This window comes from Vanellus vanellus (assembly GCF_965231255.1).
Source record: "Vanellus vanellus genome assembly, chromosome: 1".
Taxonomy (NCBI): domain Eukaryota; kingdom Metazoa; phylum Chordata; class Aves; order Charadriiformes; family Charadriidae; genus Vanellus; species Vanellus vanellus.
In genome coordinates, this window is record NC_138905.1 from 32,375,660 (window position 1) to 32,395,150 (window position 19,491).

At 36.1% G+C, this 19,491-nt stretch overlaps 1 protein-coding gene across 9 annotated transcripts in view; it reads left to right on the forward strand.

Annotated features, from left to right (window-relative positions):
• The window catches only part of NRCAM (neuronal cell adhesion molecule), a gene marked incomplete at its 3' end in the record, with an annotated part of 63,773 nt that overhangs the window by 38,761 nt on the left and 5,521 nt on the right, over positions 1-19,491 (forward strand). For 6 of the 9 annotated variants that reach the window (XM_082483378.1, XM_082483376.1, XM_082483381.1 and 3 more), the window contains 2 exons: positions 11,342-11,473; positions 14,499-14,577. In XM_082483378.1, coding sequence (XP_082339504.1) covers positions 11,342-11,473; positions 14,499-14,577 — 211 coding nt within the window. Of the gene's footprint in view, positions 1-5,800; positions 5,927-7,013; positions 7,167-11,341; positions 11,474-14,498; positions 14,578-19,491 lie in introns of all 9 variants that reach the window. The other 3 variants (XM_082483374.1, XM_082483373.1, XM_082483375.1) reach the window with 2 other exon arrangements.

The window sequence follows — 19,491 nt, forward strand, 5'->3', positions numbered from 1 at the left end:
ATTGCGTCAAATAGCAGAAATGCAGTGGATCTTGGCAAATTACAAGAATTTAGGTTTTTTCCTTCTTTAAGGGAAACTTAACACAGGAGATCCATGTCATTCTCTCACAAGCCCACATGAGTACGTCACAAGACACATTATTTTACTAGATGGGCAAGCTATCCTGTTATAGTTGATACTCCTATTTGACTTGCACTATCTTTTTTCCTTTCTAATACTGTGATGTTATAAAAGACTTAAATTTCGTCAAATTATGTCACTACAAAGAAAAAAATAATTGTTTTTCTTCTTAGCAACCTGTATTCTAAATGTGTCTGAAAACTGCGTATGTAAAAGATTATGTAGTATACCCACTATTAGATAAGCAGTATGCATTGATATTGCCATTTTTGTATTGACATCCAATGACAGGCATGAGGTAACAAAGGTGTGAGAAAAATTGGGGAATAAGAACCTGATTACATATAAAATAATGATAGTAGCAGCTGGAAAGTGACTCAGATGGTCACTGGAGTCAAGTCTTTACTACTCTTTTCCATTAGAAGTTTTAAATAACTGTACTATAGAGGAAGGAAGAGAATAGAAATTTGACCAGTGGTAGAAATGAAAGTTGCTCATTAAAATAAACAGTCACAGATGCTCATTATTGTGTTTGTGGTAAGTTGAAGTGTAGGGAGTCATGGCATGATGTGCCAGTCTACATTTCACAAGCCTTCTTGTTTCACTTTTCAGTTTCTTTTTGATTTAGTCCGTATTTATATTTGAAAGCAATGTCTTGTAGTCTGAATGCATGCAGACACAGGTAACTGGCAGTCCTGAACTGCAATTAAAGTAAGGTTGTGAGATCACAGTTACCTTTAATTGAAGCTAACACTTCCTGTCAATGCGGTACTCGGTCCGGTCTGCCTTCTTCATGTGAACTTCACATCTCAAGTATTATTGACAAAAATACTTTTGTTGTGAGGGAGAAAAAAAAGTGGTCAGCCCCTGGGTTTGAAACTATTTTTTCTGACCGAATCTCCAATATGTAGCTCTTCACTGTAGGCTAGAAATCATTCTCAGCTGATTTCGTAGTTCTGATCTCTTTGTAGAAGATAGGATCATCTCAGTTTTCTTTGTTCCATACAAAAGGCTGTTCTTTAAATCATTTTTCCTGCCCACCATCTGTTTTCCCTCCCTCTTTGAATCATTTCACATAATGTCTCCATATTTTTTTGCTAACAAGTTCAAGCTGCTTTTTCGTTTCAAGTTGATCATAGTAATTTTGTACTGCACCTTCAGCCGCTCTCTCCCTGTGGACTTCTCCATGATATATCTATGTGATTCTTTCAGTACAGCCTGCTATGCACAACCACTGTTTTGTCCTCTTTTAAGTCTACTGGGAACAATGATGATGCTTTGCATGCTAAACTAGAGAAAATGATGATTATTGCAATGCAAAAATTCCTGCAAATATCTTTTGCTTCATAGATGTCACGCAAAATCCATGCCACGCTAAATGCTTATCAGTGAAATGATTTCTTGCATTTGTCTTCTGTATTTCTTGCATTACAGCAGTGCTCCTGCAATGACCTAAATAATCTTAGAAGTGACTAATGCCCGTATCTTACTTCCAGAAATGGAATTCACTCCTACTGTTATACCAGGGCTTGAATTTCATACTGTAAAAGTTGTAGGTTAAAAAGCAAACAAAAGCAAAACCCTTCTCTGTATCTTACAGTCTCTGGCAGAATCTATCACCTTTTTCCTTCATCTTTTCCTATGTGGGGGTATGGGTTTTTTTCCTTTGAATTTTCCCTTTTATATATGCATTTTAACTAATTTTCTATGATATACTGCTTTGCGGGGTTTTTTTTCCATTTGACACCAATCTTCAAATGTGTGCTTGTCACTTACCTGCCATTTTTTCTGGGTTATCAGGTGAATCCCATGAAAATTCTTAAAGTTTAGTCACTTTGGGGATTATTTCATTTATTGTTCTGCTGAACTAAATCATGAGAGAGAGTATTCTGTTGTTAAAATCCATTAATTTCTCACGACATGTTTTACTAAATTCTATTGAATCTACAGCCCAAGTGTAACTGTGTTACTTGGAGGAACTGTGTTCTTGAAAGGCTGGAAGATTAAATACAACTCTACAGAAAACTCTACTAAAAAAACACTGGGATTAATTTGAAAAGAAAGGAAAATTTTACTTTGGCCTCATTCTCAACAGTTGGCAACAGCTTGTATACCATATCTCACTACAGGAACGGAACCATACTCAGACCTGCCAGCTAAATTTTGCATTGTATTGTTACATGGTTAAAAGAGCTTAATTTACTGGAGGTAGCTGAATGAGGGTCGGTCTGTATAAAAACCGTAACTTATTAACAATCCATTCCCATCACTTTTAGAGCGATGCTTTTGTCAGTGCTGCTGCCCAGTGTCGTGCATGGTTACAGATCAAGAGAGCACCATGCTCCGCTACTGAAAAAGCCCTGCTCCACAAAACAAAGCTTTCTGCCCCCCCTTTTTACCAACTGACGCTTGCACACACTGAGAGTTTCTGCCAACTGACAATTACACATTTTGCATTTGTGAACAGTGCTGGGAAACATATTGAAGAACTAAGAGGTTAATTATAATTAGAGGTGTGCTGATTGAGAAGACAAGAGTCTGGGTAGATTGGAGACAAGTTTTGAATGTTGTAACTACTTCGACTCTAGGCTTTCATCACCTTAGGATCCATCAGCCATCTTTTATCTTCTTAGGTGTGTATTTACGTTGCAAATATGACACATTTAACAGACATAACTAAAAGTTTCCGGGCATGCTGAAAAATTAGGTCAAGCAGTAGTGAAAAGAGGAAGAATTACAAAAATAATGATTTTGAACATAAATGTGCTAGTGAAGAAATTTCTTGGTGCACTGTATTCAATAGGAAAAAACCAGAACTTAAACCTGACCAAATACTAAACATGGATAAATCTATACAAACAGCTATTGGTAAGAATCAGATAAGAGTAAATCTGATAAATGTAAGCATAAATAGGTTACTTGAGAGGATTTAGAAACTAAGACACCAAGAGAATGAAGGTAATTTTCAGAGCAAACTTAATTGTTATATGCAGTCACAGGACAGAAAAGCATTCACCAGATACTGGGTCTTTAATCTAGCAGGCAACTCTTTAATCAGAGCAGAAACTGGGAATTGGAGATGGAAAAAGAAACCTAAAACACAAGATAAGATAATCTGTCTGTCATCTGGAGTCTTTCACACAAGATGAGACAGTTTCTTCGTGCCCAAGCGCTCAGGCATGAGGAGGGAGAAGTTAGGTGTAATTCTGTGACATCTCTTTGCAAGAGTTTGACACAGATAATAGTTTCTTCTGTCTTTAATATTGGTGACAAATATCAGTCATACAGTTGTGCTGCTAATTAGACATCTTCAGGGGAAGAGCAAAGTCCAGGAAAATACGGGTTTGAGAAAATACAATTTAATGAAACAAAACAAAGTCGTATTTGGAATACAAACCAGTTGTTTTCTTGGCACAGAACAAATGCTTAGATGCTGATTGTAACAGACACCTGTTCCTGTGTGCAAATGAGGAAGGAAGTTTATATATCCTGTCTGCAATCTCCGACTCTGCATCTCTCTAAATTTAGAGCCTGCTATTCTTTCCTCTCGCTACCTTCAAGTGGCACAGAGAAGCAAAATCTAATCCCCTTGCATTACCATAGTGTATATGGTTACATGCTGTATTTCCCGTAGACAGCTCTGGCTCTGGTATTTCTTAGGGGTATTGTTGTTGACGTAGTAACCTAGATGGCTTTTTTTAAATCTAATGCTTTCTTTTTGATTTTGTTAAGGTAGTTTTAGTCAAGGAATGAATATATTCTTTATTATTTAAATATTCCTTATTATTTTTGGTTGGTGAAAGAAATCATATGTAAAATATATAAGCACAACTTACCTGCAGTGACATCAAATGTGGGAGTAAGGAGTTTAATATAGATTGAAGAGTTGAGTGAGTACTACTGGAATATAGTTAAGAAAAAATTGATGCAAGTTTGGGGATAAAAAGTCTGATATTGTGAAAGTTTGTGAGCATGAGAATACATTTTCAGGAGAATTGATGGAATTTGCATCATTTCAGTATTTAAAAAAAAAACAACTTAGAAACTATAGTTTTCTAGACATGGTACTCATTTAGTCTGGGCTAGGGGCTTGTATACAAATTTATTTATTTTATGATGCCAAAGTAAGCCATTTTCTCTTTGAATCTCATTTGGAGCTGCTTCCAGTCAGCCATATGGACAAAGCCATGCTGTTTTGAGGAGAAAATAATTTAAGTACTTATATAAAATCTGTGCAGCACCTCTTGCCTTGAGAACAGGCTTTTGCCCATTTTATTTTCTCACATAGGTGAAGCCGTTCAAATTCTGCCATTTATCTTTACTGAGCCTAAGTTTTTACCTCTGATGTTTCCTGGTCCTTCGGGAAGTATTTTTTATGTTGTTTCTAAAAAAGAAGATATTTTTAGCAGAATACAAACAGTTAGTAGCAAACTGAGTGAGGCATTTTAATTAAAAACTAATTTCATGCCTTTGAGGAGCATCCTCTTTGTATCTGCACTATTACACTATTAGAACTATTAAAATCTATTCTTGATTAGTATTAGGCAGTATATGTCCATTTGTAACAAGCATAACTGGAGAACAAAGAATTAAGGTAGGAGCAAAGAAGTGGCTGAAGAGTGAAGTACTTCTCGTAAATGTGGGCATTAGGCGTATCTGTGAAAAGTACTGTTGTCTAACAAGAATGTCAACAGTAAGACACAGTACCTTAAAATGAACAGCTTCTTGCATTCCAGCGATATGTGTCCTTCACATCAGAGTATTTTGATATTGGCTTTCCAATATCTGATGTCTAATGTTCCAATGTCTAAAGGTGCCGTGAATTCATTAATGTTAATGAAGCTCATTTCAGAAATGTTCTGTGAAAGTAAAGGTGTCAGTACACACATACTTCAGTTTGCTTTCAAATACATGTGTATCACTTAGCTGTTTCTTATTTTAACAAGTAGAACTAATTGAATCCTGCATGGACTTAGAGTGTGCATGTGTTATTCATTTAACAGGTAAGGTTTTACTGTATTATTTAAATGTTACTTTTCAATGCAAAGTGGTTTTACTCTTTATTTTTTCTTTCCTACTATCTCTGATGGTGAAGGATATTCAGAAACCCTTTTTGCAACCTCCTCAGTCATGCACACTGTCCGTCCAACATTCTATAAGGGTATTGTCTTCCTTTTTTATCATTATCAATACAATAGAGACAAAATCCTATAAGGGCTGGCAGTTGAGGCATTTGCAGTCCATTCAGTGACACGTGGCATAAAGGGAGGTGTGTACCACCTTCAGAACTCCGTTCTCTCCTGCCATTTCCCATTACCCTGACAATGTTCTCACTTTCCAGCTGTCTGCATTTTAATTCTAGATGAATAGAAGTAATGTTTTCCAGAATTTTGGCAATTAGGTATTTTAAGTGTTTGGCAGTTTTTGTGATACAGGGCATGCTCAGTAGTGTACGCGGATTTTACTTTATAATTTCATAGTGTAGTAACTCCCTAGGATTCAATTACCAAATGTGCTGCTTTAGTCACTAATTTCCATTAATGGAAATAATGACAAATGTACTGTACTTTCCCTGTATATGGTCTAAATTAACCTAGTAACTTCTTAAAATCTTTTTTTTTTTTGTAATGTATGAAGTCACAATTTCGTATTCTGCTTTGTTTTTCTGTTGTGTATTCAGTGCAACCACTTTATCCAAGGATCAGAAATGTTACAACAGCTGCTGCTGAGACCTATGCCAATATCAGTTGGGAGTATGAGGGACCAGATCATGCGAACTTTTATGTTGAATATGGTGTAGCAGGCAGTAAGAAGTCATTTCATTAAATTTTGCTGAAGTGTTCAGATATATTTTCAAAAATTTTTATACTAAATGTGGTCCTAAATTGACCCAGTGTTAATGATAGTTCTTGAATGCGTAGAATTATTTTTTACTTTGATCAGGAAGATCAAACAATTTTCACTTTAATGAACATCAATGTGTAGCAGGTATTTGATGCTTACATAGAATATCAGCCTTTGTTCCTTTGTATTATTTTATAAATTCTTCTGAACATGAACTTCTAAAAATCTGGTTTGCATGAAGTTGTTTGTCATGCAGTGATTACATGTGTAAAAATATGATCACCTGCATTAAAATAGGATATAACAGTTTTCCTAAATTATGTCCAATTCAGGAAAAAAAAAAGGAGTTAAATAAGTGAGCCAATCAAAACAAGATTCTTTGTCAAATTAAACCTTAAAGTAAAGTATCAACCAACTTATGTACTTTTATTGGCATAAAGCCAGGTTTTAATCTTTGATAATACCAGTAATAATTAAAACACAGTTATCTAATAAAACCAAGATACTTCAGTTCAAATTCCCTGTCCTTCTAAAGTTATGACTAAAGATGACCAATCTGACAATTGGAATATAAATGCATTTTTCCGGATATTGGTCAAATAAGCAGCTGAGACTGTATTAGATATAAGAGAACGATCAGGAAATAAGATAGGTTCAGATTTCGAAGTAGAAATTCTCGACTAAAATAAATTTTGACTGAAACTACAGAAGTGTAATTAAATGATTAAAATCTTTTTAAATGTATTTTATAATTGCAAGTTCAATAAGCCTTTTAAAGTACTTGAAAATAGTATTTCACTAGTACAATGGAACAAATGTTTAAAATAGTTTCATGATTCATGTACAATGTCTTCTTCAATATATTGCATGCAATATATTATTTGAAGTCATAATTTTGTATGATTTTATTATTTTTTGACAGAACAGGTTTTTTTTTCAGCCCATCCATAGTTTAGTCAAGTAACTGTTGATAGTATTCTGTCTAAAAATTTTCAGTAATACAGAGAAAATTAAAACTCCAATATGTTGTTTTCCTAAAATTTTTGTAGGTAAAGAAGATTGGAAAAAAGAAATTGTAAATGGTTCTCGAAGCTTCTTTGTGTTAAAGGGTTTAACACCAGGAACAGCATATAAAGTCCGGGTTGGTGCTGAGGGCCTGTCTGGTTTTAGGAGTTCAGAGGATGTGTTTGAGACAGGTCCAGGTGAGGCACACCGTACCAATTCTGTGTCATAGTCAGAATTATGGCAGACCAAATGCTGAAACGTTGAACTGCTTCTAGCTAAGAGATGTTGGAGCTAGCATCTTTGCATGTTCTTTTTCTAGAGCAATGTTGAATTATTTTATAAACTCCTAAATAATGCCAGCACATTTATTATTTAGATTATGAGAATTTTCATCCTTCCAATTCACTGTACTTGCCTGTTGTTTATATTAGGGGCAAGATACTTGGTGTTCGCACTCCATCTGTGTGCTGTGCACTGAAGATGACCTGTTTAGTTTATTTCTAATTAATATAATTAGGTGGCTATATTTAAATAACATGCACTTTAATAGAGCCAAGTATATATTTTTAAATTTAACAATCTGTATATGAACAGTTTTAATACAAAAAATCTGAGCTAAAATGTTTGCATAATCAGAAGTGCAGATTCAATTTGATGTCTCATGTAATCTATTTATACCAGTGTTGAGAGATTCCTACTTCTAAATGTTTCTTTTCCTGTCATATACTGGTTTTATATAGATTTTGATGTCAGAACTATTTCCTGTGAATCAGTAAGGCTGTTTAAGTTCCTTATGTACATATTTCAGCCATATTTCTTCATAAGCAAATCAGTAATCCTTGTTCATTTAACTCAGAGAAAGGCTTTATTGGAAGTGTTTTGATGTTATGCTGAATATGTCATTACCATCACAGCATGTTCTTGCCACTTTTGCTCATTCCAAGCATTTTGGTCAGTGCATAGTTATTTACCAGTTGCCTCACCAAATCCAGAATGTTATGATTTAAGAAAGTAGTTTAAATATGAAAATATGCTTGAAAAATATGTAATAATTGTCAGACAACAAAGTAAATAATTAATATGCCAGTTTGAAAGTGAGCGCTTTCTAAAATCATAATTTTTTGCTTTCTTTTGTTCCATTTCTCTTCACAGTTTATCATGTTGCAGGAAAGCTTTGAAAACATGGTGCTGAATAGCAGTGCCAAGCAAATGTGTATGGGCTAAACACAGAGGTTATATGCCTGCTGGAGACAGCTAGTGGTATAAAGCAGATATGTAAAGTTTTATGCAAATACACATCCAAAGCCCAAAGCAGCAGTAAAGCAAGGATCAAGACTACAGTATAGTTCAAAACAAGCTGAATGGAAACCTTCCCAAAAGCATCTTTCTGCACAAAAAATACTGAGCCAGTAGATAAAGAATCCTGTGCATACTCAGTCACCTTGGCTTGTGTCCTTGAGTAATCGAGGAAGAAGGGAATTTAAACACAGTCTTTTCTGCTTCTTGATAATGGAAAGGTTCAGTGTCCAGCATTAAATTATTAACATAGTATATTTCTTACAGAAAAAATGTGTCACACTGTCTTCAGCCTAGATAAAGCTTTTAAACGCTGCAAAAAATGAAGTGAAAAAGAGGAAAATATTGGAATATGGAATATGTCCTTAATTAGGAATGAAACTAGAATATTTTGTATGTGAGGCTTTTGCCATATTTTTTTCTTTGACAAGCGTTCCTTCATAGTGTATGGGTTTATTTTTTGAGCATACCAGTGCAGTGTATTGCAATCTCTCCTGCATTAGCAGTTCACCAAGAGTAAATATCTTTCTGCCTGAAGCAAATAATTTGCTTAGCATAAACAGGCGATGTTGCGCCGTTTTTAAAGTTGCACTGAAATCTAGAAACCCTTTCCTACTGGATATGCAATAAGTTAAGAAAGACAGGAAGCTGCATAAGTAAGTTTTCATCTTTACTCTCTCCCATCTATCTTGCATATTTTTATGCATGAGTTGTTTTGCTTGATGCTATTTCTTACTACATTTGAATGTTAAATGTTTTTGCATTTTATCACAGTATGTATTATACAACCTTTAATGCCTTATTATAAATGGGTATGTGCAAAACTCAAAATAATTTTAACCTTAATGTGGAAACAAAAATTTATTTTAATTTGATTTAGAATTCAGATGAAGATTACCTTTGTGATTTTGTTTTTTAAGACTGCCACATATATGTTTATATTTATATATGGTATATAAAGTATAAATATTATATAGAGAGATGTTTTATATATATCTATATAATGTATAGACATTTTTATGCAAAAATAGTTAAAATTGGTGTGCATATAAGAAACAGACAGTTTATAAAATATCAGAAAACATAATCTTAAGCAATGGCCAGGAAATCTCCTTATTGTAACTATGCAGTAAGCAAGCACATTCATTCATTGATCTATTTAAATAAAAATCAAGTCATAACTTTGCCCAGTAAGACCAAAAAGAGGCAGCAAAATAAAGAGTTAATTTTAGCCTAGTACTTGTGAAGTGGAATACATGTTGGTCTTCTATATGGAATGGAGGGTAGACGCTGTCTCCATACATCAGAGGTACTTTTGAGCATTGAGAGCTCCTGCTTCCAAGCTGTCTCAGCCTTTGTCTTAAATAATAAATAATGCTGAGACATGGACTTGAATTCTGGCCTATAACTGAATATTGTTACATTTTATTGTTAGTGTGCTTGCCGGCTCGTGCAGTCTCTTGTCAGCTAGCTGTCTGCCCAACAAGGCAGGTGCTGTTCAAAGGACAGCACCAGCACAGGACAGTTGTCATCCAACGTGTTTTGTAAGGAGAAGAGTTTATGCTCTGTCATCTGGAATTGTGGCTAGAAAAGTCAATGCTCCAATGAAAACGGATTCTCTCTGATGTGCTTTTATGAGCCTTACCGTGTAGACATATGTTCTCTAAGGAGAGGTGGAAGTCTTTATGGGGCTCGGGGACTTTCACATTTCTGTGTGTAAAGCGATACAGACCTTCCCTGGCAGACATGGGTGAAACACATTGTGCCATGAGAGCTGAGGTGCATCCAAACAAAGAGACTGAAGGTCTCAAGTATAATCTGGTCCTAGTGTGAAGTGTCTACTAAGCTGAGGTCTGAATTACTATTGATCCTGACTAAAATCCTAGGTAATTTACTGGCTGTTAATAATCCAGTACTTTATGTCATGAAGCCAGAAAAAACAACAAATGTTGAACCAAAATGCCATATGAATTATGCATAGGAAGTGTTTTGCATTCTTTATTCATGTGGGAAGGTGATCTTTGTCTCTGTTTCCTAAATAGAGAGAGGTCTGTTGGGCACCTCTTCATAGAGTTTCAGACTTGGGTTTGGGGGCTGGAGGACAAGGTGAAGAATCAACACGATAGGTTTGGATGGATGTCCATCTTTTCCACTTCATGTCTTCTTCTGTCTGTAGCACATGTACCTAACTCCTCTCACTCTTCCCACTTTCTCCCAACAGCAAATCCTAAGGCCAGTTGCCCATAGTGTGTTTCCAAACAGGGGAGTAGGAAATAAGCCTCACCAGGAAAATCCTCCTAATGTTTTGGAGACCAGTAGGGGGGATCCAACCCCCCAACTGCACAGATAATTCCTGTCCTTATTAGTGACTGTAGTGTTTCCTGTGTAGTTTGTTTATCATTTATATCTTCCAGCTAGAGTCAGCATTTGAGGAGAAACAGTGCCAAGAAAAGGCTTCCCAATTACTTTGTGTTAAGTCCTCACTAATGTTAAATCACAGCAATCATGATAAACTGTAGGATGAGGTGCGGGTTTGAGGAGAGGAAGAGAACATGATGCTTAATAAGGCTTTAAAGGATGCTTCATTGTTGATTTTTAGTTGAAATTGAATGTTAGGGTCGTGAATGACCCACCTGTTTCCCCATTTCAGACTAATGGGAGTGCATTAGCTAATGAGCATTGGCTTTTTATTCATTTTGAGAATGCAGTTGACATGTTTGTGTGAATTATAATTTGCAATTTCATTTCAGTAGTTTAATTATTGTAAAATGGTTGAGATAGGTTTTGAGGTTTGTGGAAAGCAATGCAGTATGTGCGCAGGTTTTGCAGAGTAGTTGCTAAGCTTAAATGTTGCAGAATTCTTATATACTCTAAAGTCTATGCACATGTACTTGGAAACATTTTAAATAGTGAAAATATTCACAAAATACACTATCACTGTTCTTTTTTAATACTAATTTTCACATTGAATGTTATTCCTTAATTAATGAACAACGTGTACTGTCTATTATTCATTTGAATTAGCACAGCATTTAAATGCAGCAAAACATCTAATTTTTCTTCTTTTATTCTCTAGCAATGGCAAGTCGGCAGGTAGACATCGCTACTCAAGGATGGTTCATTGGTCTTATGTGTGCTGTTGCTCTTCTGATCTTGATTTTACTGATTGTTTGCTTCATAAGGAGGAATAAGGGTGGCAAATATCCAGGTATGATATATAACAATGAGAGTAAAAATCATCTACTGGTAACTGATTAAGACAGACCTCACATTTACTGGAGAATTCACATTTGCTGCTGGTTTACATTTAAAATCAGTCTTATCATTTGGTAAGCTTGTCAGGAGCAGTCTGCCTATTGGTAGAAAACCTCAATCCATTTAAGCATAAGAGAAGTATCTCCTTCATTTCTGGAGGGTCATATTACTACATTACCTCTCCAGAGAGGTTTGAGCTTTGTTTGAGATACTTGATGAGATACTACATTACTTTGTTTCAAATACATTACATTCTTAGAAGCTGTGTTGTCTTGAGCCTCTGCATTTTTGCAGCCAAATTTGAAGTTACCATCTTTCAGTTAGACTTTTTTCTACTGTAAGTTTTTCTTTACAAGAGTTTTTCTTTTTAGGGCATTTTTTAGTATTAGGCCTAGGAATGGCCAAGTATATTTTATAATTTACAATTGAAGTTGGAACTATACAATTTATGTCTTTTATCAAAACTCTGATTCCTCTGGGTATACATATTATAAAAGGCATATATGTGTGTGTGTGTGTGTGTGTATGTCTGCATGCATATATGGGTCTTGTGTATATCTTTCCCCAGTCTTATAGTTGTGTTTATGGAGTAGATCCATAGACCAAAGCTCTCTTGAAAAGGATAGTGACAACCAGTTTGCATAGAATAGTAGTACTGCCTGATAGAATCTCAGAGCAGCTGTGAAGTACGAGCGGACGTGAATGGACTTCAACTGGGCATCAAAGGATGATTTGATTTTTCTTTTTCCTCTCCTACCTATGATAGAAAGTACAATTGCTAAGTTTCAAGTAAAATCTTGATTTCAGGAAAAAAATCGGGTCTATATTACAAACTCCAAAGATTTGGAAATAATATAAATATCCAGTCTCTGGAATACTTATTTAAAGTCAACTCAAATTTCTTGAAGTTCATATGTTAATTTGGACATTAAAAAGACGACTGCACTTACAAAAGTACAAAAAAAACCACAATCCATACTCTGTTTCACTTTCTCCTGCTTGTTTTGACGAGTGCACTTATGAAAACTAGTGTCAGTGGACACTTAAAACTTTTCCTCTTCATAGGCAAATCTTTTATACCTAAACTTAGCATAGCAGATTATTTTTATAAGAAGATAAAATCACCTTATTAAGTATAAGAATCCTACTCTGCTCAATCTAATGGTTTAATTGTTTTATGGAGAGACTAAAGATTTGTAGTGACAGCAAAAATTAAGTAAGAGAAGCTTCTGTCCCAACCCCCTATGTGCCCGTGGAGAAAAAAACGGATGATTAAGGAACACTGATTAAGGAACACAGTGCTATATACGAGTTGAATGACAGGCTGAAGACCTCATCTTAGGGTTTTTCCTAATATTTGGATTTTTTAAAGAGAAAATGAGATTATAGAGTATATAGAAAAGTGACTCTTAGTCGGGAGAATTGAGAAAAGAAAAGGAAAATTAGTAGGATGGAATAGGTAAAGTGATGAAGCTGAAAAGACTAGGGAGGACTTGGACTGAGCCACCATCTAGAAGAGGGTAAACCACAGTTTGAGTAAAAGGCAGTTGGATGCTAATGTTGTCATTACTTTGTGGGGATCCCTGCTATGCCCTTCTTTTCTCTGCTTCTGCAGAATAACTAGATGTAAGGTATTAATTTTTCTGTGCACACTTACATATACACACGCATATATAAAGGTGGACCTTGACTATATATAAGATTTCCAGATTCAGTATGTAGTCTTGTGTACAGCGGTGACTCTAGAGCTAATTGTGTTTCTTGTGTCATTGCAAATGTACTGTTCCACAGATAGCAACAAATGCAAAGCACAAAGTTATTAACTCTTTGTAGCATGTCTTCTTGAGATTCCCTATGGTTTGAAAAAAGTAATAAATTATTTCAGTATGAAATTATATCAGCCAGATATATTTCAAGGTGTTATGCATTATTGTAATTATAGACTTAGAAAATACGGTCAGGAATGATTCATATCATCTTAACCAGCAGCATATAAACTAATGATGTACAAATTAAGTGTGGAAATTACCAGAGTAAAAAATAAGAGGTTGAATATTGGATTATGTAGCTGCATCTGCTAAACAAGGGAAAGATTTGAGTAGTAGCCAGAAAAACAGAAATGAAAAGGCGAAAGAAAGAACCGTGAAGATAATTCTAGAAGTCAGCATATTATTTACTCTGTCAACAATCTTAACTTATAGGAATATATGTCTTCTATAAACATCTGTCTTCTCAGATGCTAGCGGGTTTCTGTGCCAAAAGACACAGTGCTACATAGTTTTTTTATAGGGACAAGTTACATGCATGGATTTATTCCCACCAGTGAATGATGACTAAACCTATAACAATGATGTGCAAGAGATACAATTATGTTAAATTTAGGTTCCAGTGTAGGCAATTTTGCTTTGCTTTTGATTATGTTACACAAAAGAAGAAATTAACAGACCATACCTATTTTTTCCAATTTTAATAATTCTTAAAATACTATTTAAAATTCCCCAGAGTCTTACTGCATGAAATGGAAGCACAAAGTGTACAGACAGTGAATACAAGTAAATCTGATTCAGTTTTATCAATCAGTTTGAGAGGAATATCAAGAGGGAATGGAGCATGGATAGGTAAAACTAAATTTTCAGATTTCAATAATCAATAGCTCTATTAATAACATAAATAAAGAAAGTATTTTAGTAGGATTTTTAACAAAATTTTCTCTTCAGTGCTAGAAATGAAAGCAAGAAAAAGTTCTACTAATGCAGAGTGACATACAGTATTTTGTACTTTAATGAAAATAAAATCCGATAACTAATTAACAGAATTCTCCTTCAAAAGCAAAAATGTAACAGCCTAAGGCCCCAGTTAAAAAAATTATTTTTATTCAAACCATATTCCTGCCAAATGTGATCAATTTAAGAAATTAAGGTCTTAAGGTTTCTCATCTTGAAGTTTCATGATAAAAATTACTATTTCAAATATTTTAGTGAAGGAAAAGGAGGATGCGCATGCTGATCCAGAAATACAACCTATGAAGGAAGACGATGGAACATTTGGTGAATACAGGTGAGCAACTGATGTGGTTTGTTGTCTCCACGGTTCATATCACACATGAACTGTATATAATATCACACTTATTAATTCAAAACTAACCTTTTTTTTTCCGTGTTGACAAAGATTCTGTTTTGTATAGATCTATTCAATGTTGTATAGAACTATAGATAGCATTTCAACCACACCATTAGAAAAAAAATTGAACATCCAAGCTTAGAATAAGCCATCCACTAATGCAAGGTGAAATCCAGATTCAAACTCAATAGTCTCAAACCCGTCTTTCGGGTAGTTAAAATGCCAGATACAGTGTCCTTTCAGTTAGGGTACATTTAGCATTATGGGTTTTGAAAATACATTCCTAATGGAAGCCTAATAAAGACAATCTTGTGTTACATTGACTGGAAAACAAATGCATTTTAAATGGCTGCCAGTACTAACACCTAATCCAGTAACAAGGAAGTGACGTTATACACAGAGGGGAAGGAATGTCCTATGAGGAAAGAAAAAAATCTCCCTTTCATGTATTTCAGTACAAGATACATAGCAAGCAGCTTTAAAGCCTGCAGCACAGCTCTTATTCCTGACTTTTCCTTTATTACAAAGGTAGTCTTGCAGAATCTCCTGGCATCGCAAAAAGCATGCTGTGGCAAGTCTGTTCATAGAACAATTATGAGTATAGTTTATTAAAGAAGGAGCATTTTATTTGTTGGTTTTTAATTAGTACAGGAAATAGTATTATTATTTGGTGTTATATGGTTGATACCATTATATTTTACCAGGGTCTTATAATAGATGTTCTAGTGCATACCTGTGTCAAAAGCATTGTAAAAGCCCTTTATTATTTTGAAGGTGTGACTTTTACAAATTTACATAGAAAAATCATTTTTTCAAGAAGGATCTACTCTGTTGCCATAGCTTCTTCATATAAGGGAAATGTGCATCTTGATCTGACTGGAATAGATTTACAGTTCTGAATGCCAAAGAGCAGTTTCTGTTTATTCTTCCTTGATTTAAAAAAAATCGATACTCTGTTCTTAGGTGAATAAGTTCAGAATAGTAATTCATTACAGCATTAAGTGCATATGGATTAATTAAATTCCGCTGATAAAAAGGGAAGTGTGAAGCAATGTTTGGAAGCAGAGGTAAATAAGTACTGTATAAGTTTTTGTAGGCAGTCCAGTTTGCATTCTCCTTTACTGCTCCTCTGTTTTTCGATACTTGGAACTTTCAGCAGCAGAAACTGACCTTCGTACAGAATTGTACAAATGATATGACCTCAATACATGTTTTCTCAGGCCTAGAATAAGACTATTCAAGTCTACTTTCATGTGTGACCTGTAGCAAGATTCAAATTTATGTCTCCATATTTAAGTGGCTTGAGTTATTCTATAGAATCATCTAGTGCTTTATTAAATTATTTTATATTACATTTATCCACCTCATGTCTGGCGAATATCAACAGATGCATGTCAGGCTTTCAGACTTGTTCACGTGGAAGAGCTCATACTATTTACCATGCAAAAACTCCTTTTTAAAATGTATTTCTGTGTAATTAGTCTATATTGGGCTTTCCTCTTTTTTCCTTAGAGACAGGGCAGCAGCAGCAACCAGTCAGATTACAGAAGATATCTTGGCACCCTCTCTGCAGCCCAGCATCACTGCAGTCACTCAGTTCCCAGTTTGTCTGCCTCACATGGAACTGGTCATGATGCAGTGCTTCTTTGAGGAAAAAGGGTATAGGGTTTCCCTTGAAAAAAAAAGTATTTTTTGAAAAATCTAGGAATTCGAGTATTTTGAACTCTTTTCATCACTTCAGGTCCATGTCTGCTTGGACAGGAAAGAAACTGGACAAGGAAAAGAAAAGAAAAGGTAGCTGTGCCAATTCTCCTGAACCAGACCCTGTCTTTACCAAAGCAAAGTCTGTGAGATCTGACAGATCCAGCTTCTTCAGAAGGTCAGGGGATCAATACTCCAGCACCAGATCAGAGACCTCCTACACCAGGAGGAGGGATAGGCAGTCCTCAGAGCTTACAAGGGTTAGTTCTGTTTCTGCTTCCCTCTGCCGAGAGGAAAAAAGGTCAGACGAATGGAAGTACAGGCATGGCTCTAGACATCATGCTTCTGAGCAACAGATAATGGGGTCGGAGGAGGGCTCAGATTCTCAGGCAGGACAGCCATCCCCTTTCCAGCAACCCCTCAGCTGCAACTCCATTCGTGGCTCACTGGCAAGGCAGCATTCTTCTCTCCAGCACTGGTTCAACCAGACCCCAGACTACAGCTCAGATTCAGAAGACACTCAGAGCTCCTACCACAGGAAGGTAAGACCTTCTACTACTACTCACTTCTCTGAATCTGAAAAGAATTCATTAATGAAATCTGTAATTTTGCCTGAGCTAGCTACTGTCTTAAAGGATGCTTTGACAGCAGCCAGACAAAGTATAAGTTCTGTGGCACAGGCTAGGTCCCATTCAGTAAAGCATCCCAGGGTACCAATTACAGAAGTTCCAGTGGTTCCTCTAGAAGCGACTGGGAGCAGTTCCCAAAATTTTGAGTCTGATCATATGGACAGTTTAAAAGATCAAACTACTAGGAAGGAGAAATCTGAGGCGGACAAGGCCTTGGAGGTTGAATCATCCACTGAAGATGGGGAGGTGTCATCTGAGTCCCCTAGAGAAGACCAAGAAGGACCAGATCCTCTGCGTAAGTTTGACATGGAGAATCAGAATTATCTGTTCAAGCACATAAAGAGAGTGTTAATGCTAAAATCTTCGAAATCTGAGTGTGCGTCAGAAGAACTGCCTATCCCCTCTGAAGAAGGCAAGGTAGATAATGCGCTTCCTATCCATTCAGCAGTGGAAGAGCTTGTCTGTAGGATTTGGGGTAATCCTGAGGCAAAGTATGAAGCCCCGGCAGTCCTACGTAAGCTCTATCCTCTTCCTGTTGATAAAGCTGCCTTGTGGGGGACCTTGCCTCAGGTAGACAGGGCATTGGTTAGTGGTGATACTGTACTATCAGTCCCTGCTAATATGGATGCTCTCCCTAAAGATCCTACTGATAGAAAGGTTGAGGAAGCAATCAAAAGATCTTTCAAGCTAGTTGCAGCCCAGCTTGGAGTATCTATCTACTGCACTTACGCTTCTAGAGCATTACTAATCTGGTTGGAGGAGGAGCGAGCCAGATTCAAAAAGAAATGGGTCCCACCTGTTGCCATGCAGAGGAAACGCAGGCTATGTAAAATTGCAGCTAATTTTATCCATGATGCAGCTGAGGATTCTCTGAGACTCACCATTAAAAATCTGGCATGCCTCACTGTAGCCTGGAGAGCTATATGGCTACGTCCTTGGACCTCGTCACTAGATCTAAAATGTAAACTGCTGTCTTTACCATACACAGGCGGCAACCTGTTTGGTGAATCTTTGGTCCAGATCATGAAGGATTTCTCAGAACACAAACACTCCCTACGTCAGCTGAAAAAAAAGAGCTCTGCTGCAAGCTCTTCGTTTTCTTATCCTCATAAGTGTCTGAGCTCCTTTCGTTCTCCTCCAAAGTTTAAAGGAGGAAAGGGAAAGTATAAGGTCTCACAATCGTTTCATGCCAAGTACGAAAGAACATCTCACTTTCAGAGAGACACCAGATTGTCAAGAGGAACTTTCTAAGAACATAGACTTGCTTCCTCCTTTTTCAGGAACTGGGAGGAGTGAAAGACTTGGAAATTTTATACTGAATAGATTTCAGTATTTCTGGACAGATAAGCCCAACGGTTATAAAAGTAGTTGTTTAAAAATAAGATTTAAATTATTAAATTACTTAAATCTTAATGACTAATTAAGATCTTCTAGAGAAATCATAGCTCTCAATTTCAGGGGAGATTTTTGTCACATTTAATTTCTAGGCTTCCCAGTATTCTTGGGATGGCTTGGACTTGTTTGAAGTGTTGCACTCTTCAACTTCATCTAACTTCATATACTTTCTGCAGAACCTGCCAACGTCATATTTTCCTGTTGTATCAATCTAACGAAGGAAATAATGCTTTAGGAAACACAGGTGTTCCAGGAACCACAGAATGATGGGGTGCATTATGTTCCTGTGACTGGAGGCATACCTGCACCTTTACATAAGGGAAATCAGTGCCTCTATAGCAAACTGATTGCACTACAATTGCAATGGTTTCCTGAGTTGTAGAAGACTGAGATAGTGGATTGTGGGCAGTCAGTGCTTACACCAAGAAACTGCAAGAAAACCAAGAAGTACCGCAAATATACGTTTATTTAAATTAAAATTAAAGACTATCTAGAGCTCCTGTACAGGTCAGTGTAGGTGTATAAATCAGCCTAGATTTCCATCCTGGGCCCTAAATCAAGAGAAATTAAGAAGTTATGGCACCTACGGACCTATGGATTCATGGGTAGGGACAGACTGCAAGCTTCTTAGTTAACTTCACAGGAAGCATGAAAGTCTAGTGTCTCATAGCACTCTGCAAAATGTTCTTTGGAAGATCAAACAGGACAAGGCAACTGCAGTAATAAGACTGCTACTGTGGTAAAGCAGGATGTTTGCACATTTTGTTGAATTATTTTCCCTTTTTTCTTCAACATTTTGACACACCCTATTTTTCCTACAAATTCTTGGATATGCTAGGAGAGACTTTCTGGAAATGGTTGGTGGAGAGTTCTGAGATTTCTAGATAATATATTACTCTTCCTTCTTGTTCTGAGTTGATTAACAATGGGAATATAGTTTGTAATACAATAGTATTTTTTTCTCTTGTAGCTATTCAAGTTTTATAGCAGCTTAGGTGTGTTTCCAGAGCGACCTAGCAATGATTTGTGCCTCAGCACCGTAATTCTAAGCTTGGTCCTCTCTAGCACAAGAGATGATGTCAATGGCCTGCCTGAAGAATTCTTGTCTCTGAATAGTCCGATTGGA